The sequence below is a fragment of the Onthophagus taurus genome, chromosome 3 (assembly GCF_036711975.1).
Source record: "Onthophagus taurus isolate NC chromosome 3, IU_Otau_3.0, whole genome shotgun sequence".
NCBI lineage: Eukaryota > Metazoa > Arthropoda > Insecta > Coleoptera > Scarabaeidae > Onthophagus > Onthophagus taurus.
The window spans coordinates 16,035,693-16,057,495 of NC_091968.1; the positions used below are offsets into that span (position 1 = coordinate 16,035,693).

The following is a 21,803-nucleotide window of genomic DNA, read 5'->3' on the forward strand; positions in this document are numbered from 1 at the left end:
AATTCATGTTTGGACCAAAGCCTGCTTAAAATATCAACAAGCAAAGATCAAAAACCATACAAAATCACCAATCATTAACATCAAAATTCCTAAAATTAGATTTAATCATATACATATTAACTTGATTGGACCACTCACTCCGTCCCTAGGTTGTATTTATGTACTTACAGTCATCGAATGCATCACTTGATGGCCAAAAGATTTTCGGCTAAAAGATATCACATCTTCTACTATAGCGAACACACTTTTCCGGCATTATTTTAGTCGATTTGGTATACCTACCACAATTACACATGAACAGGGACGGTAATTCGAATTAAACCTTTTTTTTTAATTTAACACATTACGGTTCGTTCACACACATACTGTTTACAGGACCGTTTTTTGCGGATCCGATTTTATTTCTGCGAAGACGTATATATTTAAATACATGACAGTATACCGGATCCAGTAAAAAATACTGAACCGTCAAAATGTGTCGTTCCGTTTTGCCAACAAAAACTGGACGTCGAAACAGTAAAAATACGAATCGGCGCACAATATATTGGCGCCTTCACCTTTTTTTTGTGTAATGACAGACGATAGTACTAAAATAATACAAGAACATCAATTCTACGCGACTTTCGGTCGAATAACCGTAACGGTACCGTAAGGCCTGTTTCACACACAACGATTTTCGCCGTACGGCAAATAACCGTACGGGTTTAAACCGTGAACGGTTAGTGGTAAACTAATAATGTAAATACACCCCTTCACACTGGACGGCACACGTTTATTTTTCGTACGGTCGAGTCGAAGCAGCCGTCTCAACGACTGAACGGGACGGCGCCGTACGGCGCTGGTACGGCTCTTTTTTTGCGGTGGTGTATGCAATTTTATGCAAGCTTTCACACGTTACGATTTTAGTCGTGTTGTGTAACCCATGTTTGGCAGTTTTATATTAAAAGTGAGGTTAATTTGTAAGGTTAAAATTATTACCATGGATGTTGATACAGACCTGCTGATTACCCTTATAGAAGCCAGACCCGTATTGTGGGACAAGAGTGAAGAAAATTATAAAAATAAAAATGGAACAGCGAATGCTTGGGAGGAAGTATTTAATGCGTTAAATGCAGATTACCAAAAGATGCAGGAAAAAGAAAAAAAATATTCTGTGAGTATTTATTGTTAATGTTTTTCACTCATTATATAGAATTTTGAGTGTTAATTAAAAAAAGGTGGGAATGCAATTATTCACAGACACCTGTTTTATACTTTGTTTATTAACCATGGAACTGATCCAATTCCTACAAAATAGTTACATAAGTGTTGCCTTATATTGTTAGCTAATAAACCTCCGCGTGATGTTTGCTCTTTTAATACGTCTTCCAAGCCAGTAATTGTTATAGTATCTTCAAAATTTATTCCATCCCTTTCTCGCACAAAATTATGTAGTACAATGCTTGCCTTTGTAATATCCACAGCAAAATCTGGCTCTATATTAATCGGTCGGTAGAAGATTCTCCATTTATTGCTTAGAATTCCAAATGCGCATTCGACGTATCTACGAGCTCTAGTGAGACGGTAGTTAAAAATTCTTTTCTCAAGAGATAGGTTTGATCCGCCAAAAGGACGTAAAAGGTGCCTGTGAAGTGCAAAGGCTTCATCACCAACGAAAAAATAAGGAACTTTGGTGTTCTCTGTTCCTGGCAAATATTTGTCCTCTGGTAGCTGGTGCGTTCCTCCTACAATTGATTCCCACAACCGACTTCTTTTAAAAATTGCAGAATCACAATCCTTTCCATAACTTCCTATGTTAACATAAATGAATCGATAATTTGAATCAGCAATTGCCATTAAAACGATTGAATGGTAATGTTTATAATTAAAATACATCGAGCCACCCCCACGTGGACAAATTAACTGAATGTGTTTCCCGTCGACGGCTCCTATGCAATGGGGAAAATTTGCGTTTTTTTCAAAATCCATTGCAATTTTTTCCCATTGGTCTTTTGAAGGCATTGGAAGAGTTTCAGCTTACAGTACCACCCAAATCGCTTTACATACTTCTTTTACTATTAAGCTAGCTGTGGAAATTCCAATTCTGAAGGTGTAATGAAGATCAGTGAAGGTGCACCCACTGCCAAGATACCTGAAAAAGAAACAAAACCGTTATGTTTTATTTTGTTAATTCTTATAAAAAATCATATTTTGTTTCGGTTAAGAGTTAACATACGTATACTTATTCATTGTTACAGCAAGAGAAGTCACGAAACGATGGACAAACGTACGGGATTCATTTGCAAAGAGTTGTAAAAAAGAAAAAACAAAAAAGAAAAGTGGTGCAGGGATATCAACAAGCAAGCAATATATGTATATATAGCAAACAATTAGAGTTTTTAAAAAAATTGTATGTTAGTAGAGAAGTTGATGATAATTTCGAACCAACAAGGGACGATTCTTTGCAAGATGATGCAATTATGCATTTTGATGTTGAAACATCTATTGAACCGAGTCCATCAACCTCATCAACAGCCACTACATCTACGCGGCATAGTAAACGGCGCGGGCGTAAAATGGATGAGTTTGATGAAAGAATTTTGAAAGTCATAGAAGCTGAAAGCCCAAATCACCATATTTCTTTCTTTAACGGTATTGTACCTGCGTTAGAAGAATTTAATGAGGGTGAAATTTTACAATTTCAAATGGGGGTGTTGCAACTGATTGCAAATATCAATCAGCAGTGAAGAACCTCCCACACTCAGGTTTCTGCTCAATATTCACCGCAACAGTACAATCAGTATTCTGCAACTACTGAGACTCCTCCAGCCCAGTCCACCAATCACAATTTCTTCAGCTTATAAATTACTTAGTTACCCATAGTATTTTGTTTTGTTATTTTTAAAAGTATTTTTATTTTTGTTTGTTTGTTTACAAAAGGATGTTGTTTTTGTTGTTTATATTGAAATACATTTTTATTAAAATGTTGATCGTTGTTTGCATTGGGTTGGGGCCCTGAGTTCTGCTCTTAAACTGTGTAGTGTATTTTGACAAAAAAATAAGTTTGACTTACCTTAAAGCCACAGCTAGCATTTCTATTGGCTGGATACAGTTTCTCATCTTGGTATTTTGCCGCTGAAGAGTGTCTTTAAGTCGGTTGTGAAGCTCATCAAATGAGGCCACGGACATTCGAAAATAATTGAAAAACTTGGATTCATCTTCCCGTAGTTCTTCAAAAAGTGATACGACTGTGCCAACTTCATCCCTTCTTTTGTTGATAGGATGCACCCAGTACCGACGATGTTTTCTTCGATTTCGACTACGATGGCGTAACAACCACAGTGCTGCTATTTGCTTTCGATTCATATTAAATTGCAAAGGTAGAACACGTATGAAAGGTCGCACAAAACTACTCAACTTACGAAGACGGTATGGTGAGATACCGTCGCATGTGAAAGCAAACCGTTCACGGAAAAAACCGTATGGTTATTTATGTCGTTGAAGTTAGCAACGGATTCAGAAACGAAATTCACATTTTTACAGCGGACCAAACAAATTCTGTACTCTATCTATAATTTCGTATTTATTAGTGATAACAACCAAAAAAACATCAAAATTAGCATTAAAGAGAGTAAAATAGATAACCCCTCTAAAACTTTCAAGTAAAATTCATTATTATTAAATAAAAATCACCCTTTCATTATGTGAAAAACTCCAATTTGCATTGAAAAAGCTTGATGATCCATTAAGTCAACCCCAAATATCAAAATCACTATTTCGAATAACATATCTAGGCACCACCCGGAAATTCAGGGGATAAAGGGTCGAAATCACCCCCGAAATACGTAAAAAATTCATAACTTTCTTGAAAAATTTTGTGACACCACCAAACTCAGTCCAAAGATCGAAAATAAGGTTTCGAATAACATATCCCCGAGATTCGCGGAAATTCAGGGGATAAGGGATCGAAATCACCCCCGAAATACGTAAAAAATTCATAACTTTCTTGAAAAATTTTGTGACACCACCAAACTCAGTCCAAAGATCGAAAATAAGGTTTCGAATAACATATCCGCGAGAATCGCGGAAATTCAGGGGATAAGGGGTCGAAATCACCCCCGAAATACGTAAAAAATTCATAACTTTCTTGACAAATTTTGTGACACCACCAAACTCAGTCCAAAGATCGAAAATAAGGTTTCGAATAACATATCCGCGAGATTCGCGGAAATTCAGGGGATAAGGGGTCGAAATCACCCCCGAAATACGTAAAAAATTCATAACTTTCTTGAAAAATTTTGTGACACCACCAAACTCAGTCCAAAGATCGAAAATAAGGTTTCGAATAACATATCCGCGAGATTCGCCGAAATTCAGGGGATAAGGGGTCGAAATCACCCCCGAAATACGTAAAAAATTCATAACTTTCTTGACAAATTTTGTGACACCACCAAACTCAGTCCAAAGATCGAAAATAAGGTTTCGAATAACATATCCGCGAGATTCGCGGAAATTCAGGGGATAAGGGGTCGAAATCACCCCCGAAATACGTAAAAAATTCATAACTTTCTTGACAAATTTTGTGACACCACCAAACTCAGTCCAAAGATCGAAAATAAGGTTTCGAATAACATATCCGCGAGATTCGCGGAAATTCAGGGGATAAGGGGTCGAAATCACCCCCGAAATACGTAAAAAATTCATAACTTTCTTGAAAAATTTTGTGACACCACCAAACTCAGTCCAAAGATCGAAAATAAGGTTTCGAATAACATATCCGCGAGATTCGCCGAAATTCAGGGGATAAGGGGTCGAAATCACCCCCGAAATACGTAAAAAATTCATAACTTTCTTGACAAATTTTGTGACACCACCAAACTCAGTCCAAAGATCGAAAATAAGGTTTCGAATAACATATCCGCGAGATTCGCGGAAATTCAGGGGATAAGGGGTCGAAATCACCCCCGAAATACGTAAAAAATTCATAACTTTCTTGAAAAATTTTGTGACACCACCAAACTCAGTCCAAAGATCGAAAATAAGGTTTCGAATAACATATCCGCGAGATTCGCGGAAATTCAGGGGATAAGGGGTCGAAATCACCCCCGAAATACGTAAAAAATTCATAACTTTCTTGAAAAATTTTGTGACACCACCAAACTCAGTCCAAAGATCGAAAATAAGGTTTCGAATAACATATCCGCGAGATTCGCCGAAATTCAGGGGATAAGGGGTCGAAATCACCCCCGAAATACGTAAAAAATTCATAACTTTCTTGACAAATTTTGTGACACCACCAAACTCAGTCCAAAGATCGAAAATAAGGTTTCGAATAACATATCCGCGAGATTCGCGGAAATTCAGGGGATAAGGGGTCGAAATCACCCCCGAAATACGTAAAAAATTCATAACTTTCTTGAAAAATTTTGTGACACCACCAAACTCAGTCCAAAGATCGAAAATAAGGTTTCGAATAACATATCCGCGAGATTCGCCGAAATTCAGGGGATAAGGGGTCGAAATCACCCCCGAAATACGTAAAAAATTCATAACTTTCTTGAAAAATTTTGTGACACCACCAAACTCAGTCCAAAGATCGAAAATAAGGTTTCGAATAACATATCCGCGAGATTCGCGGAAATTCAGGGGATAAGGGGTCGAAATCACCCCCGAAATACGTAAAAAATTCATAACTTTCCTTAAAAATTTTGTGACACCACCAAACTCAGTCCAAAGATCGAAAATAAGGTTTCGAATAACATATCCGCGAGATTCGCCGAAATTCAGGGGATAAGGGGTCGAAATCACCCCCGAAATACGTAAAAAATTCATAACTTTCTTGAAAAATTTTGTGACACCACCAAACTCAGTCCAAAGATCGAAAATAAGGTTTCGAATAACATATCCGCGAGATTCGCCGAAATTCAGGGGATAAGGGGTCGAAATCACCCCCGAAATACGTAAAAAATTCATAACTTTCTTGAAAAATTTTGTGACACCACCAAACTCAGTCCAAAGATCGAAAATAAGGTTTCGAATAACATATCCGCGAGATTCGCCGAAATTCAGGGGATAAGGGGTCGAAATCACCCCCGAAATACGTAAAAAATTCATAACTTTCTTGAAAAATTTTGTGACACCACCAAACTCAGTCCAAAGATCGAAAATAAGGTTTCGAATAACATATCCGCGAGATTCGCCGAAATTCAGGGGATAAGGGGTCGAAATCACCCCCGAAATACGTAAAAAATTCATAACTTTCTTGAAAAATTTTGTGACACCACCAAACTCAGTCCAAAGATCGAAAATAAGGTTTCGAATAACATATCCGCGAGATTCGCCGAAATTCAGGGGATAAGGGGTCGAAATCACCCCCGAAATACGTAAAAAATTCATAACTTTCTTGACAAATTTTGTGACACCACCAAACTCAGTCCAAAGATCGAAAATAAGGTTTCGAATAACATATCCGCGAGATTCGCGGAAATTCAGGGGATAAGGGGTCGAAATCACCCCCGAAATACGTAAAAAATTCATAACTTTCTTGAAAAATTTTGTGACACCACCAAACTCAGTCCAAAGATCGAAAATAAGGTTTCGAATAACATATCCGCGAGATTCGCCGAAATTCAGGGGATAAGGGGTCGAAATCACCCCCGAAATACGTAAAAAATTCATAACTTTCTTGACAAATTTTGTGACACCACCAAACTCAGCCCAGAGATCGAATTCCAATAACATATATTATCTATGAGACGCGCGGAAATTATGTTGATAAAGGGTGTATAATAATAATTGTATATATAAATAATTATTGTACTTAAAACTGAATTTGGTCTAATGTGTAGTGATCTGGATAAACATGATCCCTATCCGTAATATCATAAAGCGTTTTATATTGCTCAAAGAAGCTTGCTTCATCGTTCATTCCGTAATATTTACGTATAATTTTTAAATTCAGAAATCCCAGAAGAACATATTTTACAAATGTCTTGTCTGGTATATTGGTTGTTGACATTATCTTTCTACATATATAGACTGCCGCACTAAATGATATAAACGGAGTTGACATATCCCATTTCAAATGGTACTCTGGTTTATTAACAGAGCGGTACCGCTCACAAAAATCGTTTGTGTCCCTCGTATTGTATATTTCTTGTAATTCGTTTTTGTAATGAATCACAAAATATTTTAGAGACATATTATCCAACGGAACATTTTTAATTGTACTTGATGTGTTGAATAAACCTGGTTTATAGTGTTGACATAATGGGCAACTATAAACAAAGTTGCGAAGTTTAATGGTATCTATAGAAATTAGATTAGATATGTTCGAGCAACGATCTATATGTAACCATCTGTTACATAAGTTGCAGCCTACATAGTTTTCCTGTGATCCTATACCACATTTAAAACATTTATCATACATAACGTCAGATGACAGTAATAAAACATTTTGTAAAGAAATTCTGAAAAGGTCAGGATTAAAATTACTTTGTAATAATGATGTTGACAAATATTGCAGTGTTTCATTTTTTTGCAAAACCATCATATACCATATAACATAGACTCCACAATTGATTGAATCTTCAGTCTCTTGGGTAGGATATGCTATTGTTGTTAGTTTCCACTTCCTAGCATTTAGTTTGTCTTCGTGTAGGTATAGACGGTCTCTAGTGGAAAATAGTCTTTTAACCTTTTTTACAATTTCCTCGTGTGATATACGATAATATTTACCAGGATTCAAAATACAAATAGAGTTAGTAGTCAAATCTAATATAATTAATATCCAGTGATTGTTGTTACAATTGTGGGGCAACAGAATAAAACGGACTCCTTTAAGTGATTTTGTAAAAGGTAAAAATTTAGACAGATTCTTTATCTGATCTGAAAGCAAAATTTGGACGGATATTGTGTCGATGTAATAAATGTCTTCGCGGTCTTTAAAAAAAGTAAATGCCAGAGAATCTATGCAATAATCTGCAACCCATGAACCCATGGGTTGCAGATTATTGCAACCCCCGTTTTCGGTTGATATTAACGTTCTAAAGTCAGAGCTACTTAATGAAATCGTTTGTCGTTTGAAATTATATGAATATTGTCCCAAGATAAAATCAGTTTGGAAAGCTGCGGACATATAAAAATCATGATCAAAGAACAGACCATTTGAAAGGGCTCGTTGATCTGGCTGATCAAGGATACCGTTCAAAGAACAATACTGTATATCTCCCTCATCAACTTGTTCTGGTTGTGGTTGGTTTGACTTTAACCCCCTCTCATAACATTTTTCTGGTTGGGTTGGCTGGGTCCCCCTTATGATCTCCTCTTCAACCTTTTCTGGTTGGACGACTAAATTCATTTCCACTTCATCATCTATTTTGTTATTTTCATCATTTACATTAATTTTGTCCGTTAAGTAAACATTATGAAAATACCGTTTTCGTTTTTTTGATTTTGTCCACGTTTCTTGAGCATCCGGGTTATCAATTTCATGTCGTGCATCTGATTTTGTTGAGGTTATTTTTTTCCTCTTCGGCTTTTTACCAATTTCTAAATCTATAGCTTTTATGTTACTTATAATTCGTGAATTAAGCAGGTTTACAAATCGCCCTACTTTCAAATTGGTTTTGTTTTCTAGTATTTCTTGCTTGACAATTTTAAACCATGTTTCCACAAGTGAATTACTGTAACGATCACTTTCAGGTATGTTGGACCACATTGGAGCGAAAGGCATTACATAATTCAATAAATACGTAAAAAATTCCTCGTGTTTGTAAGGGTTGCGTTCCGTTGCTGAGCTTACACTTTCATCTAACTCTTTTAAAACCTTGTCATAAACTCTAAAAAAACAAATAAAAAAAGGAGAGCTAGTATATTCTCCTCTCACAACTTCTTCATCTATGTCGACGTCCAATTCACATGAAATATCTTGCCTTGTAGATAACAAATGATTGTAGGTTTCATAGTCACTAGACGATAGGTGTGCTATTGCATTTTTGACGTTGTTATTATATGACGATGTTAATAAGAGAAAAGCGACATTTTCAAATCGAATAATTAACTCTTCCAAGGATCTACATTGAACTAATACTGCTATTGCATTAACAATTCCATCCCTTATATTCGGTTTTTTCTTAGTACGAGAAAGTCTGTTGCAAATCATTTTAACGAAATGTCCACAACATAGTTTTAATTTTATTAAACTAAAAAATCGATGGTCGTCCTTATTTGTAACATATTTATAACAAATTTGGAGGTAAGTATATAAAGTGACATCGTTTAACCCTTGACAAATAGCCATCATAAGCGAAAAACTCCAATCTGTTACAACAACGTTAAAGATCGGCCATGTTTTCTTGCATTTCGTACGTATAAAATGTTTAAAATGCAAAATAAAAGCCATTATTGTTGCCGAATCATGATGTGAAGATATTAATTTAGCGATAGGTACCACAATGTCGTTTACTTTCACAACCAACGCATAGTATAGAACCCTGCGACCCCTATCATACACAGTCGGTCTAACGACGGAGCCTGTCGCATCAAAGTACCCTATCATTTTTTTACCTTTCTTAATTAAGGTTTTAATGTTCTCTTTGGAATATAAATACACCAACGTTTTTCCGCTAGGAAATTGAACGTATGTACTGTCATCATCCTGAGTTAGTGACATTAGTAGTATATCTAGTAAAGGATCCGAATGAAAGTCCTGTTCGCCCATTGCCTCCGACCTAGCTTTTTGGTAAACGGAAAGCGAGCGCAAGCCTTGCCAATTACCTTCATAAATTAAATCTCTATCAACCTTTTTTATTTCTTCGCTGCGATAGGTGTTGGGCAAACTAAAAAGCAGTTCTTTCTTTACCTCCGCCCTTTCTCTACCTTTCAGTTGATAAGCATGCTCTTCGTGGTGATTTTCCACGTGAGGACCTTTGTAGCATATTCTTACATCTATCAAATCCTCTAAAATATTGTATATAAATTTAAATTCTCTACAAGATGTATGTTTACAAATTGCATACTCGACTATCTGACAAGCCGTTTGCTGCTTTTTTTTGTTTATACGACTTCCTTTGAAAATTAGAAGACAAGAAATGCCATATAGACTTATTTGCTGTCGCCAATACTGATGTCTAACTTCGGACTTATAGGATATGTCGTGGTTATCTACATAGCGGTTAATTTTAAATGTTTTAAAAAAGTTAAATTTTAACTTATTGATTGGACTCGATATAGTCTGGGGCATTTCTATCTTTTCTTGTGCATGTTGCAATGCTTCATGTACTACTGTGTTTGCATTATCTACCAAGTGGTCATCAACAGCATCAACCTCAAGGGAATCATCGACGTAAGTAGAGGAATTGATGTATTTTTCAATTTCATCAGTATCTCTTTTGGATATACTCTGGGATATTTCTATTTTTTCTCGTGCATGTTGCATTGCTTCATGTACTGCTGTGTTTGCATTATCTATCAAGTGGCCATCAACAGCATCAACCTCAAGGGAATTATCGACGTCAGTAGAGGAATTGATGTATTTTTCAATTTCATCAGTATCTCTTTTGGATATACTCTGGGATATTTCTATTTTTTCTCGTGCATGTTGCATTGCTTCATGTACTGCTGTGTTTGCATTATCTATCAAGTGGCCATCAACAGCATCAACCTCAAGGGAATTATCGACGTCAGTAGAGGAATTGATGTACTTTTCAATTTCATCAGCATCTCTTTTGATGTTCATTAGCAACATCTTTCTATTTTTTAAATTATCTTTAATATCAACATATACACAGAGATCTGATAGATGTGATATTTCTGATCGAACAGAGCATTCTCTTAAAACAGTCGTATCAATATTATATTTACTAAGAAAATTTGCAATCTTCTGTAACCTTAACTGCTTACTTTGTTTAACTGGCCTTCCTGGACCGTCCATATTAATATTATAAAGGTAACGAATTGTCAAAGAAACTTATTTATTGCCTTCTCCTAGCAGGAAGTATTTAAAATAAGGAATGAAAACAAACAAAGATAAACTACTATAATTGTCACTTAAAATGATATAAAAAAAATAAAAGTTTATTTTATTTTTCCTACTGAAGTCACAACGAAAATCTATGCAGCAATATTACAATGAAATAAAACAGTCGCAAAACTCCCAAAGAAAACAGGAAAGTAAAATGAAAAAGAAAATAAATCGAACACTTAAACTAACAATAAAAAGGGAAGAATAAAATGAAAACAAAACAAACCGAACACTTAAACTAGCAACAAAGTCAGAAAAACAAAGAGCAAAACAAGCAAAAATAATAAATTACAGAATTACTATAACGCAACAACCACCAAATTATACCTTCCGAGGAAAAAAATAAAAATAAACCTTATTCAAATGATTATAATGATTATAATAATACAAACTAAAGACGAAATGATTATAAATATACAAACACCTAAACAACCCAAACTTCTGAATGCAAGACAATATTAATTAATATTATTAATTAATAATAATATTAAAAAACAAAGAAAAAACAGCTCAAGAAATATCAAGGAAATCGAACTAGCTCAAAAATAAAACGATCTAGCGAAACAACTTCTACCAGTGATTGCAGTCGACTAAACGTGAATAAACTAAAAAACAACGAAAAGACATTTGGGCAGTTACGTCGACGTCGCCACTGCAACAGCCGACCGACGCCTGTCGCGTCGCGTTAGCGTCACCGTCTACGACAACGGACCGTACCGTGGAGGTGTTAAAAGTATAAGCGAGACAAAAATACGTGCTTTTACATAAAATTCATTTTCAATTGATGTTTCCCTTGAAGATATGGTTTAGTGATTGTTTGGTTATACTTTCGTCAACTGTTCTCATATTGTTTAAAAACAATTTTTTTTTAATTATTATCGTAGTATTTTCGCTGGAAAGAGCGGAAAATTTCCTATAGGGTTCATATGGTCCCAGAGTTATCTCCATATTATATAAGAAAGTTATGAGGCCGTAAATATTTAAATGCGGCCATTATACGGGATTTTTGTAGAAAAAAAATTTTGTGGTGTCACAAAATTTGTCAAGAAAGTTATGAATTTTTTACGTATTTCGGGGGTGATTTCGACCCCTTATCCCCTGAATTTCGGCGAATCTCGCGGATATGTTATTCGAAACCTTATTTTCGATCTTTGGACTGAGTTTGGTGGTGTCACAAAATTTTTCAAGAAAGTTATGAATTTTTTACGTATTTCTGGGGTGATTTCGACCCCTTATCCCCTGAATTTCCGCGAATCTCGCGGATATGTTATTCGAAACCTTATTTTCGATCTTTGGACTGAGTTTGGTGGTGTCACAAAATTTTTCAAGAAAGTTATGAATTTTTTACGTATTTCGGGGGTGATTTCGACCCCTTATCCCCTGAATTTCCGCGAATCTCGCGGATATGTTATTCGAAACCTTATTTTCGATCTTTGGACTGAGTTTGGTGGTGTCACAAAATTTTTCAAGAAAGTTATGAATTTTTTACGTATTTCGGGGGTGATTTCGACCCCTTATCCCCTGAATTTCCGCGAATCTCGCGGATATGTTATTCGAAACCTTATTTTCGATCTTTGGACTGAGTTTGGTGGTGTCACAAAATTTGTCAAGAAAGTTATGAATTTTTTACGTATTTCGGGGGTGATTTCGACCCCTTATCCCCTGAATTTCCGCGAATCTCGCGGATATGTTATTCGAAACCTTATTTTCGATCTTTGGACTGAGTTTGGTGGTGTCACAAAATTTGTCAAGAAAGTTATGAATTTTTTACGTATTTCGGGGGTGATTTCGACCCCTTATCCCCTGAATTTCCGCGAATCTCGCGGATATGTTATTCGAAACCTTATTTTCGATCTTTGGACTGAGTTTGGTGGTGTCACAAAATTTTTAAGGAAAGTTATGAATTTTTTACGTATTTCGGGGGTGATTTCGACCCCTTATCCCCTGAATTTCCGCGAATCTCGCGGATATGTTATTCGAAACCTTATTTTCGATCTTTGGACTGAGTTTGGTGGTGTCACAAAATTTTTCAAGAAAGTTATGAATTTTTTACGTATTTCGGGGGTGATTTCGACCCCTTATCCCCTGAATTTCGGCGAATCTCGCGGATATGTTATTCGAAACCTTATTTTCGATCTTTGGACTGAGTTTGGTGGTGTCACAAAATTTTTCAAGAAAGTTATGAATTTTTTACGTATTTCGGGGGTGATTTCGACCCCTTATCCCCTGAATTTCGGCGAATCTCGCGGATATGTTATTCGAAACCTTATTTTCGATCTTTGGACTGAGTTTGGTGGTGTCACAAAATTTTTCAAGAAAGTTATGAATTTTTTACGTATTTCGGGGGTGATTTCGACCCCTTATCCCCTGAATTTCCGCGAATCTCGCGGATATGTTATTCGAAACCTTATTTTCGATCTTTGGACTGAGTTTGGTGGTGTCACAAAATTTGTCAAGAAAGTTATGAATTTTTTACGTATTTCGGGGGTGATTTCGACCCCTTATCCCCTGAATTTCCGCGATTCTCGCGGATATGTTATTCGAAACCTTATTTTCGATCTTTGGACTGAGTTTGGTGGTGTCACAAAATTTTTCAAGAAAATTATGAATTTTTTACGTATTTCGGGGGTGATTTCGACCCTTTATCCCCTGAATTTCCGGGTGGTGCCTAGATATGTTATTCGAAATAGTGATTTTGATATTTGGGGTTGACTTAATGGATCATCAAGCTTTTTCAATGCAAATTGGAGTTTTTCACATAATGAAAGGGTGATTTTTATTTAATAATAATGAATTTTACTTGAAAGTTTTAGAGGGGTTATCTATTTTACTCTCTTTAATGCTAATTTTGATGTTTTTTTGGTTGTTATCACTAATAAATACGAAATTATAGATAGAGTACACTATTTGTTTGGTCCGCTGTAAAAATGTGAATTTCGTTTCTGAATCCGTTGCTAACTTCAACGACATTGGTTATTTGCCGTACGGCGAAAATAGTTGTGTGTGAAACAGGCCTAAGAGTAGCTTTACACGTGCCTGATGATGCGTCCGGTGCCGGACCGGCGCCGGTTTATAACCCTTTACACCTAGCCGATTTTCTACCGATCCGGTCGTGTTCTTTAATTGCTCAGTTCAGCTCAGTCTCGAAAACAGGGATTATGAATCGCAAATGTGTTATTGCTATGTTGCTTCTTTACCGAAGACGTCGTCGTCGTCGACTTCAGAAGGAAAGGAAAAGACTATATTAGGTGCACCCTATAGTTCAAAAAAGACTCCTTGTGGGGGCATTTTATACTTTATTCCAAGAATTATTACAACATGACCAAAAATTCTTCAACTATTTTCGCATGTCCATCGCTTCGTTCCATGAGTTAAACCACAAATTAAAGGACGTTTTACAACGCCAGGATACAGTTATGAGGGATTGCATTGAACCTATGCAGATGTTAGCAGTAGCAATAAGGTAGGTAAAAATTTTTTAACTTAAAACTTTTAATATAAACTTAAAACATTTACATAATTATATATGTATAATCATTAAAAAAGAAAAGTATGGCGGCTGAGTGAGGAGTGCTTTGTTTCGCTCCGCCGTATTTTGTTTGTGACGGGGAAGTTATTATTGTTTATTATTTACACGATGGCTGATAAGACTAGGGCAGCGCAGGAGAAAAAAGATTTCGTGAAATCTTGTGTGATCGAAATTATTAGACGTTGATTTCTTAAATATTCTACGAGATATTATTTCTAAGGAAGTGGAACGGGTTTTTTCCGAAAAAATCAGGTTCCTTGAAGACCGTGTTGAGCAGTTGAACCATGAAAACAGTGAGTTGACCTTAAAATGCGATGATTTAGAGCAATATTCGCGGCGATCTAATGTTCGTATAAAGGGATTAAAAAAGTGCCAGTCTAGTGAAGTCGAAGATAAAGTTCTTGAGCTGATTAACGGCAGTTTGAATATCAACATGGCGCGTAATTTGATTGATCGGTGTCATGCAGTTGGTCAACCTACGAAACACGGTACGCAAACCATCCTCGTTAAATTTGTGAGCTATCGAGAACGAAGAATGGTCATGCACAACAGGAAACTGCTTAAAGGTAAAAATATCTCAATTGTAGAAGATCTGACGAAGGTGCGCCATCGGTTGTATCAAGAAGCGGTGAAAAAATTTAATTACAGAGCTGTTTGGTCCTTGGATGGGAACATCTTTGTGAACAAGAATGGCATTAAATTTAAAATTAAGTCGCTCGCTGATTTGGATAAATTAGGGTGCTCTGAGTTGATTGAGGAAGGGAAGAAAAATAAAATGAAATAAATTAAAATAAATAAATGAATAAACTTCTTAAATGTAGCTGTATGTGGTTACGGCGGAGAGGAGACTAGTTACTTTGTGCCTCTCTTTGTTCTTTATTTTGTTTTTTTTTCTTTTTGTTAATTTTGTCTGTATATAGAATAACTTTAGTTTATTATTTGTATGCATTTGATACGCCTTGCACATCTGAATGTCAGATCGCTTTTGCCTAAATTAGTAGATGTTAAAACTATATTATGTGATAATCATTTTGATGTTTTGGTTTTGACCGAAACGTGGTTGAATCCAAATACTGAGTACGATTTTGGATTTGATGGTTATAGAATTGTCAGATTTGATAGGACTGATCGTGGTGGGGGTGTTGCGATAGTCTTCCGTGATTACTTTGACTATAAACCTATTGCGGTTGGTGGTGATATTGAGCAGGTCTGGCTTCAATTTTTCTTTCCTAAGTCCTCTATTTTTGTCGGTGGGATATACAGACCGCCTCACATTAATTGTAGAGACTTGACTTGACTTTGAGTAGTGTGGAGGAAGTATACACTACTTGTGTTGCTGAATCCGAAAACATTTTTTGTTTGGGTGACCTGAACATCGATCTTCTGAACGTGAATGGTCCATTCATTAATCTGTTTCATGAATTCTTGGATGTATGCTCGGCTGTGCAACTAATAGGTGATCCGACTCGTGTGACCAATGCTGTTATGACATTGTTGGATGTCATCGTCACATCTTGCTGTCGATTGGTGAGTATTAGTGGTGTATTGCCGTGTGATTTGTCTGATCATGATTTGATTTTTTGAGAAATAGATTTGAAAGTACCTAAGATTCCTCCTCGGTTATTAACCGTGCGTATGCTGCGTGGTGTCGATGAGTGTGCTTTCAATAGCGATCTGCAATCGGTGCCTTTTCACAAAATATTTTTCATGGATAACATTAATTGTAAAGTTCAAAACTTTAATAACTTGTTGCTGGCTTTATTTGACAGACATGCCCCTTTAACCGTAAGGAGGTTTACCAAAAAGGTCGTACCTTGGTTAACACCAAATATTAAATTGCTTATGGACGAACGTGATAGGGCAAAGAATAAATACAAGCGTACTCGTTCAGGTGCTGATTGGGTTGCTTATAAGGAGCTGAGGAATTTTACTACAACCTGCATTAGAAGAGAAAGAAAATCGTATTTGTGGTACGAAATATTCACAGCAAATCCCTGCTCACTTGAATCGACCAGATGAGGTTAACGATTTCTTTATTGATTCAGTCCCTTCTTTGAACCTTGCAACGCGTTTCAGTTTTAATGACTTACCGCCTTTAAATTTGATTCAAACTAATTTTAAGTTTGTCTTTGTATCCGAAGCTGATGTAATAAAAGCTATTTCCTCAATTTCTTCTAGAGCTGCCGGTGCTGATAATATCAGTATGAGTATGTTGAATATGTGTCTTCCATTTATATTACCCTACTTGACACATTTACTCAATGTTTGCATTGAAACTTCGGATGTACCTGACTGTTGGAAGTTGTCAATTGTGGTTCCTATCCCGAAAAAACGTGACCCATCTGAGCCTAAAGATCTGCGGCCGATTAGCATATTGCCAATTTTATCTAAAGTTCTGGAAAGAATTATGTTTAATCAGTTGCATCAATTTGTTCAAATTAATAATATTTTACCGAAGCATCAATCTGGTTTTCGTAGAAACCATAGCTGCGGTACTGCTCTTCTCAAGGTAACTAATGATATTTTACAGGCTCGAGATAAAGGATTATGTACGTTGGTAGTCTTGTTGGATTTTAGTAGAGCTTTTGATAGTGTTTGTCATGACTTGCTTGTGAAATTGTTAAAGTATATTGGCTTCAGTGAATCCGCTTTAAACTTAATTGAAAATTATTTAAGTAATAGGCATCAGTCGGTTAGAATCGGTGATGCTTTGTCTGAATTTCGCTGTTTGAGCAAGGGTGTACCACAAGGTACTATTTTAGGGCCTATTCTATTTTCTTTATATACATCTCAAATCGTTAGGGGGTTAAATCATTGTGAGTACCATATGTATGCGGATGACTTGCAGATGTATGTTTCCTTTGATCCACGCGACTTCGCGTTGGGTATTACGAATATGCAAAAAGACCTTGATTACATTCATAAAGTGGCTCGGGAATACGGTCTACATCTTAATCCGAGTAAATCCAATGCTATACTTTTTGGAAATTCCGCTATATGTAATGGTTTTCGGGAAAGTATTGATTTGCAAATTGATGGTTGTAACATTCCTTTGGTTAGTGAGGTAAAGAATTTGGGTATGATTATGGACAACAGTTTTCGCTATAAGAAGCATGTCTCCAACTGTATATCCAGGGCTTATTATCATCTGAGGATGTTGTTTCCTCATCGACACTACCTTGGTATTCATCTGAAAAAGGTGTTGTGCGAAGCCTCTGTGTTGTCTCAATTCACTTATTGTGCTGAGGTCTACCATCCGTGCATTGACGTTAGCGATGTAACACGTATTCAACGAGTGCAAAATTCGTGTCTTCGGTATATATATGGAATTAGAAAATATAACAGAATATCTTATAAACTGAAGGATGCGGGATGGCTAAATATGTATCATCGTAGGAAAGTGCAGTGTTTGTGCCTATACCATAAAATTATAAACTACAAGGAACCACAGTATCTCTACCAACTGATAACTTTCCGAAATGATGTCTACCGAATAAATACGCGATTTCGCGGAAGACTGTCGCCACCCTTCTATCGTTTGTCTTTGTTTCAGAGATCATACTTATTTCAAATAACTTCGAAATATAATGAGGTGGACGATAATTGCAAGGGGTTCTCACTACGAAGGTTTAAATTTACACAGAAATATTCGTGTTTTCTTGAACAATGTCTACATGGGGGCAAACGCTGATCTGACATGTTTTGCAATCTTGTTGTATCTAGCTGTTGCTTTGTAATTTTTGGCCGAGTCATGTTTTTCTTTTTTTGTTTCTTAGGTTAGTTAGAGCAGCTGTACTAACTAGTACAAGCTGGAACTCGCCTATTTTCTTTTGTATGTTTTTTTTTGTACAATTAAGCTTATTTTCTAATAAAGGCATTTATTATTATAATTTTAACGTGAATCACTGCCGAAATCAATCGAGGATACGGACGATTTCTCGGACAACATTCCGTCAGGAGAAAAGCATTGTTGCCCATATGATGAATAATACTGGCGTGCAGAAGTCGTTTGCAATTCCGACTGAGTACACCGTCCATCGGCTCTTGATGCTACCTGTAATGTGTGAAATTGGCTGTCAGTTCCAGTTTCTAATTGTTGTAGTTTCTGTGTAAACTGTCGACGAACCTCAGAGGCTGGTGATCCTTTTAACATACGATATTGGCTACCAGTTACAGTTGTATATTGCGTCTCTGGATATCCCTGTGATGCATCATAATGGGATTCAGTTGGTGAATGTGATGTGAATTCATGTGATTTATCGTTTCCTGTCATGGACTTCGTAGTTGCTGATAATTTCTCTTTTTTAATAGTCGAAATAAGTTGAAGAACGCCCATTTGAAGTCGTATAACGTCATCATCATCGAAAGAACTCAGAGAGGGGATAATACATTTGAAGAATGATAAATGTCGATTTTCTTCTTCACTATGGCCCAGTATCTGTAGCATTTTCTCTTCAACGGGATCAATTTTAGTCTTTTTTATGATTTTAGAACGATTATCATATCCTGGTATTTTGAAAGGGGGCTCAGTTTCTTCATTTTGCTCAGATGAATCCTTCTCGTGCGGAAGACTGTTTTCAGTTGAGCGCTCTTCACTAACCTTGTCTAAAAATTTTAGCTGATCATTATAGACATACTTTTTTAAGTGTAATGCGCCAGCGCCAGATTTTGTGGCATCTTTAAGTTTTTTTTTCGATTTCATGTACGAGTCGCGAATATTCGACCATCTCTTCAGAACATCTTTACCTGAAACAATTTTTTTTATTTCAGATATCTGGCGAGTGGCTGTACCTTCACTGACCTACATTATACCTATAGACTAGGCCTAACAACAATAAGTAATATTGTCAGAGATATGTGTTTAGCTATATGGAATGTGCTAAGATTAGAATGTCTACCTGAACCGACAAAGCAAAAATGGGAAGGTATCGCTTCCACTTTTGAAAAAAGAGCAAATTTTCCTAATTGCTTAGGCGCAGTTGATGGAAAACATGTTAGGATAGTAAACCCAGTTGGATCTATGTATTATAATTACAAAGGGTATTCATCTGTGGTGTTAATGGCTGTTGCGGATTCCGATTACCGATTTATTTATGTCAACGTAGGAAGTTACGGCAAAGATTGCGACTCCTCAATATTTAAGAACTGCTCACTATGGAAATCAATTTTAAATGGCGAACAAGAACTGCCCGAAGCAAAATTCCTTCCAGGTATGACGAATAAAGAAGTCCCATATTGTTTTGTCGGTGACGAAGCATTTGCCCTACACCAGCACTTTCTTCGACCCTTCGGTGGACATAATCTTACCATAACCAAAAGGATTTTTAATTACCGCTTAAGCCGAGCCAGACTTTATGTAGAATGCATATTTGGTATTTTGTCCAACAAGTGGAGAATATTTCATCGAGCAATAAATTTAAAACCAGATTTTGCAGTGAATATAGTGAAAGCCTGCGTTGTTCTACACAATTTTGTTCGGGAAAGAGGTGGTTACAAAATTGAAGATACGTTTACTGTGACTGGACTGGCAGAATTACCTGAAGCAACTGTAGTACGTGGAGGAACCGCAGCTAATGATATTAGAAACATAATATATATGCAGATTATTTTATGTCAGAAGTCGGATCAGTCAGTTGGCAAATGTCAAATATTTAACAAAATAATAAAAAAATATGATTTATAAGTACTTACCAAATTTGTTTTTTTCATTATCATTCATATCGTTAAATGTTGAATCAAGCGCGCAGCACACGCCTTTCCACGCATTTTTCGTCAAAACTTTATTTTTGTATTTTTCTATAGTTTTGTCCCACAACACCGTCTGAGCTTCCACCAAGCTAATCAACACTTCAATGTCTATTTCTTGCGACATTGTAATTACTACTAGAAAATTTAAAAAATCGCAATACCGGCTATCCATATGGACTACCGACACGGCACATATGAACGCTATAATACAAATACTCATACTACTGCGAACCATCCGGTACCCGGCACCGAGTGCTCCAGTTGGCATAGCCGGCGACAAGGCGGTTGCCAGCGGTCGGGCCGGCGCCGGGTAGGTTCGTCCGGTACGTCGGAAATGGTGCACACTAGCTTATACAACACCAGTTCGATCACCCGGCGCCGGAACGGCACCGGACGCATCTATCAGGCGTACCATTAGCGCCGGCCGTCCCCATTTGAGGACGGATGCAAGAGCAGGCATATTCACGTTTCTATCACGTATTTATGAGTGTTTTCCGTTATAACACCTCCTAAACAAACAAATTAAACGATTTGTATCCTTATTTCGTAGCAGTTGCAATTTTATAGTATTTTACAGCCTTTTGAGTAACACAGTTCTCGGAGTGCTCGTTGTGTGTTTATAATTATTTTAAAAACTTATTTCCTACAAACATTATTATTTTATTTTTTGCATATTGTGTTAGACAACATATTGTTTTAAAAGTAAGTATAAAAATAATTGCTATTTTTATATATTGTTGTCTTCGTTTGAGGCCGATAAGCGGAACCGTATATAATTTGAGTTTTTTATTATAAAGGCTGTAACGATAGTGAAGTTATGGATCCAAAAATGTTTTATGGATGTAAAACTTTTGAACGTTTGGAGCAAGCCGTAGATGATATTGTGCTGCAAGATGATTCTTCGGAAATTGAATTATGTGTGCTTCCTCAACCTTGCATAATCTTACGGATGTCGAATATTGCGATGATGATGTCATGGCTGATACAAATTTTACCCCGAAAGATATTCCTGGTACCGTTGAAATCACCAATGAAATCAATGCAGATGACCAAGTTGAAGAACCTGTAGGTCATTTAGCAAAAAAGTATGCTGAATTTCAAAGACCGAAATGGGTAAAGTCCCACCCAAGTTACACAAATATAAATATTTCTAGCGACGACATTATCAATGAAAACTTGCGGAAAGTACAAACTGATTTAAAAAATTTATTGCCTCGCCAGATTTTTGAAAAAATTTCTAACGAACGAAATTATTACGTATATATGTGAACAGACAGTTACATATGCCAGACAAAAGAATGACCACACATTTGTCATACAACCGCATGAAAAGCGAACTTTTATAGCAATTTTGCTATTCACAGGTTATCACAAATTACCTCAAGAGCGGTGTTATTGATCAAAAGATGAAGATTTGGGAGTCTCCTTTGTGTATAACGCTATGTCCAGAGACAGATAACTTCAAATAAAAAAATGTTTACATTTAGCAGACAATGCCCAAATAGGAAGCTCCCAAGATCGTAT

At 36.4% G+C, this 21,803-nt stretch overlaps 3 protein-coding genes and 1 long non-coding RNA gene across 4 annotated transcripts; 2 read left to right on the forward strand and 2 right to left on the reverse strand.

Annotated features, from left to right (window-relative positions):
• Positions 1-979: 979 nt before the first annotated feature.
• On the forward strand, positions 980-2,726 carry LOC139429484 (uncharacterized). Its single transcript, XM_071195251.1, has 2 exons — positions 980-1,153; positions 2,238-2,726. Exons 1-2 carry the CDS (start codon positions 980-982, stop codon positions 2,724-2,726), a joined length of 663 nt encoding a protein of 220 aa, XP_071051352.1.
• An 11,344-nt stretch (positions 2,727-14,070) lies between these two features.
• Positions 14,071-20,496, forward strand: LOC111422174 (uncharacterized). Its single transcript, XM_071195104.1, has 2 exons — positions 14,071-14,465; positions 19,302-20,496. Exons 1-2 carry the CDS (start codon positions 14,350-14,352, stop codon positions 20,212-20,214), a joined length of 1,029 nt encoding a protein of 342 aa, XP_071051205.1. The 5' UTR covers positions 14,071-14,349; the 3' UTR covers positions 20,215-20,496.
• LOC139429388 (uncharacterized) lies at positions 16,679-18,255 on the reverse strand. The gene is made up of 2 exons (XR_011640029.1): positions 16,985-18,255; positions 16,679-16,926 (listed from the first exon to the last, which is right to left on the reverse strand). It is a non-coding gene; the product is annotated as an uncharacterized lncRNA (long non-coding RNA).
• Positions 18,262-20,623, reverse strand: LOC139429387 (uncharacterized). Its single transcript, XM_071195103.1, has 2 exons — positions 20,223-20,623; positions 18,262-19,277 (listed from the first exon to the last, which is right to left on the reverse strand). Exons 1-2 carry the CDS (start codon positions 20,545-20,547, stop codon positions 18,424-18,426), a joined length of 1,179 nt encoding a protein of 392 aa, XP_071051204.1. The 5' UTR covers positions 20,548-20,623; the 3' UTR covers positions 18,262-18,423.
• Between the last annotated feature and the right edge of the window lie 1,180 nt (positions 20,624-21,803).

Coding starts and splice junctions, on each gene's coding strand:
- LOC139429484 (XM_071195251.1), top strand. CDS start 980: ATGGATGTTGATACAGACCTGCTGATTACCCTTATAGAAGCCAGACCC. Junction 1,154..2,237: donor AAAAAGAAAAAAAATATTCT/GTGAGTATTTAT, acceptor TCATTGTTACAG/CAAGAGAAGTCACGAAACGA.
- LOC111422174 (XM_071195104.1), top strand. CDS start 14,350: ATGTCCATCGCTTCGTTCCATGAGTTAAACCACAAATTAAAGGACGTT. Junction 14,466..19,301: donor ATGTTAGCAGTAGCAATAAG/GTAGGTAAAAAT, acceptor TTTTTATTTCAG/ATATCTGGCGAGTGGCTGTA.
- LOC139429387 (XM_071195103.1), bottom strand. CDS start 20,547: ATGCCAACTGGAGCACTCGGTGCCGGGTACCGGATGGTTCGCAGTAGT. Junction 19,278..20,222: donor TAATGAAAAAAACAAATTTG/GTAAGTACTTAT, acceptor AAATTGTTTCAG/GTAAAGATGTTCTGAAGAGA.